Raw genomic sequence first — 1,033 nt, forward strand, 5'->3', positions numbered from 1 at the left:
CACCAATTTAGTGCTACTTGATCCCAATGGAATTTCCCATTGGGAACCTGCTAGCACTAAGATGCTAACTGGTTAGCAAGATGCTTCCCACAAACCGGCCACAACCAGAAAGCTTGAGAACCTTCCGCCACAACAATCCCGCCCCCAACCAATCACATTCACTTTATTCACTCGTGTAAAGTCGGGCACCACTCGGGGGAATTCGGAAATGTAACGTTTGGAACAGCCGCTTCCCTACGACTTTAAACCATTTAAACATATTAACTAAAGTGTTTCCTGGTCTGGTCAAATTCAAATCATGTTTTTTAAGGTTTTTTTCTTATTTTGCCATTAAAAACAAAACACTCTGAAGTTAGAGGTGGAAACGTCCATGGATCAGGAAAACTTTAAATCAACTTTTCTTGCCAAACGTACATAAATAAAGCTGCAGTTTACGGGGGGGACCTTTACCATACTTAATGTTCACGTTTTCACCCCCCCTGTGTGCGTTGGTTCAGCTGAAGCTGCAGAGCAACTGGGAACCAATGGGAAGCTGGTTGAGAGGCTAGTGGAGTGGTGTGAGGCTAAAGACCACGCGGGGGTGATGGGGGAGTCCAACCGGCTCCTGTCGGCCCTCATTCGACACAGCAAATCAAAGGTAAACCAACAAACAGCCATTTTGTGTTTATTCTGCCGAGTTAGCTGCTCCACACAGATTCTGTTCACTGTGACAGTTTTATAGATGTGATGCAAATATATGGTAGAGAGATAAAAATAAACTACTTAATTTAGACAACAAGGATTCATGTGACAACTGGACACTTCAGGAAAAAAATATTTTTATTGGATCTTGTTGAGAAGCATCTTTTGCTTTGTAGCAAATCATGTCATCAGGTCTGTGCTGCCTTATCAGCTGAACAATAAACTGTAACGACAGCAAGAATCTGGCAAAATGATCAGATAGATGTCAGGAAAGTCTGCATTAAGGTCTGGAATCTAGTCTGTTTAGAATGGGACAGTTTGGGTATAGAACTAAACAGTCTAGATGTAGAAT

The 1,033-nt window shown here is 42.2% G+C and overlaps 1 protein-coding gene across 1 annotated transcript in view; it reads left to right on the top strand.

The window, feature by feature from the left end:
- The window catches only part of rap1gds1 (RAP1, GTP-GDP dissociation stimulator 1), a 43,623-nt gene that overhangs the window by 34,713 nt on the left and 7,877 nt on the right, over positions 1-1,033 (top strand). Inside the window, exon 11 of the mRNA XM_015398037.1 lies at positions 498-637. Within this exon, the coding sequence (XP_015253523.1) occupies positions 498-637 (140 nt within the window). The remainder of the gene's footprint in view (positions 1-497; positions 638-1,033) is intronic.

This window comes from Cyprinodon variegatus, unplaced genomic scaffold (assembly GCF_000732505.1).
Source record: "Cyprinodon variegatus isolate N-32 unplaced genomic scaffold, C_variegatus-1.0 Scaffold907, whole genome shotgun sequence".
Lineage (NCBI taxonomy): Eukaryota > Metazoa > Chordata > Actinopteri > Cyprinodontiformes > Cyprinodontidae > Cyprinodon > Cyprinodon variegatus.